Raw genomic sequence first — 1,403 nt, 5'->3', positions numbered from 1 at the left:
AAAGCCAATCAACCAGTATCTGCTTTCATTTTCTTCAAGTCTTAAGTTCAATTATTAAATTCTTAATTTAGTTAATTATTTAGCTATTATTGTGATAGGTTTATATGTTTTAACTTTATGTTTCTTATGCAACAAATACTTATGTTTTTACTGTTGTATATCTGTACATAAATCATTCATTTTGTTCTTACCAACTAAATTCCTAGTTCTCCTATTATCTGCAGACTCCAGCAAAGTGTTGACTAATTAGCCTTAATCAATAATACTACAGTGTTAAGTATAAATAACATTACAAAGTCAGGAATAAGTTTTTTATTGCTTATTTATAGTTTTAACGGTAGGATTAATGAAATATTAATTAAGGCTTAAACTGAACCAACAAACATTTTGTAAGGTAAAAAAAACGGCTTAATATATTAAAAGTATATCATGAATGCTAATTACATGTTATTGATTATTTTTTAAGCATTTTAAGTATAGAATAAAACATAAAGTATTTTCGAGATTCTAATAAACTTTTTGATGATATTCTCCTAAGATATAATTAATTTTAGATTACGTTTTACAAATATTTTCTCATTACAGCCTTGACAGTGAAATATATTACAAAACGATTCATCAGTGAATATGACCCTGACCTAGGTAAGTTATTTAGTAAAACTAGTTCATGAATTATAGTTTGATTCCATTTTGTTCACACTTTTAACCACATTGTGGTCAAGTACGTGTTAACTCCCACCTCCCTCTATCATTCAGGTACTTTCATCTATTAACAAATCACGTCAACGTACTAGGTATGCTTCCACTCTCTCAAATAGTTCTTGCCAAGCAACTGGTTGCTAAACATATGATTGTGTTCAATACACTTTCACATATAAGGGTGCCATTTTCTCGCGGAAGAACACACTCTAGACAAAATGCTAAGCTAAGACCATCCTGACCATATTTTTCATCACTGAATTTGTTTGCGACCTGATGTTTTACTTGTCCAACAAATAATGCCAAAACGCTTTCGATTTTTTATCTAATTACTTTTCCTTCAAGTGTAATGCGAAGAGTAATTTTGACGATTAACATAATTAACATAATTGATTAACATAATTTGTAAAGTTAATCAACTGTTTTCACTCCAAGCTGAAGGTGACGACATACAATTACGATAAAATGGATATTCTAGTTTTTTGTTTACTTAAATACAAAACTATGCAATGGGATATCTATGCTATGCCTACAACTGGTATCGAAACCTGATTTTTAGCATTATAAGCCCCTAGACTTGCCGCTGAGCCACAATATTTTAGTTTTTAACCTGATCCCAAAAGATCCTGGTAATGCTAAAACTGAAATATTTGTTTCATGATAAATTAAAACGTTGCAATGGTTAAAATATAAACAAAAACGCG

General features: G+C 29.7%; 1 protein-coding gene across 1 annotated transcript in view; it reads left to right on the top strand.

Moving 5' to 3' along the window:
* Positions 1-1,403, top strand: part of LOC106458505 (ras-like protein family member 12) — a 28,323-nt gene that overhangs the window by 15,973 nt on the left and 10,947 nt on the right. Inside the window, exon 2 of the mRNA XM_022384742.1 lies at positions 586-642. Within this exon, the coding sequence (XP_022240450.1) occupies positions 586-642 (57 nt within the window). The remainder of the gene's footprint in view (positions 1-585; positions 643-1,403) is intronic.

Source organism: Limulus polyphemus, unplaced genomic scaffold (assembly GCF_000517525.1).
Source record: "Limulus polyphemus unplaced genomic scaffold, Limulus_polyphemus-2.1.2 Scaffold477, whole genome shotgun sequence".
Lineage (NCBI taxonomy): Eukaryota > Metazoa > Arthropoda > Merostomata > Xiphosura > Limulidae > Limulus > Limulus polyphemus.
Note: the sequence above shows the minus strand (reverse complement) of the source record. Positions and strands in the feature narration are given on the sequence as shown.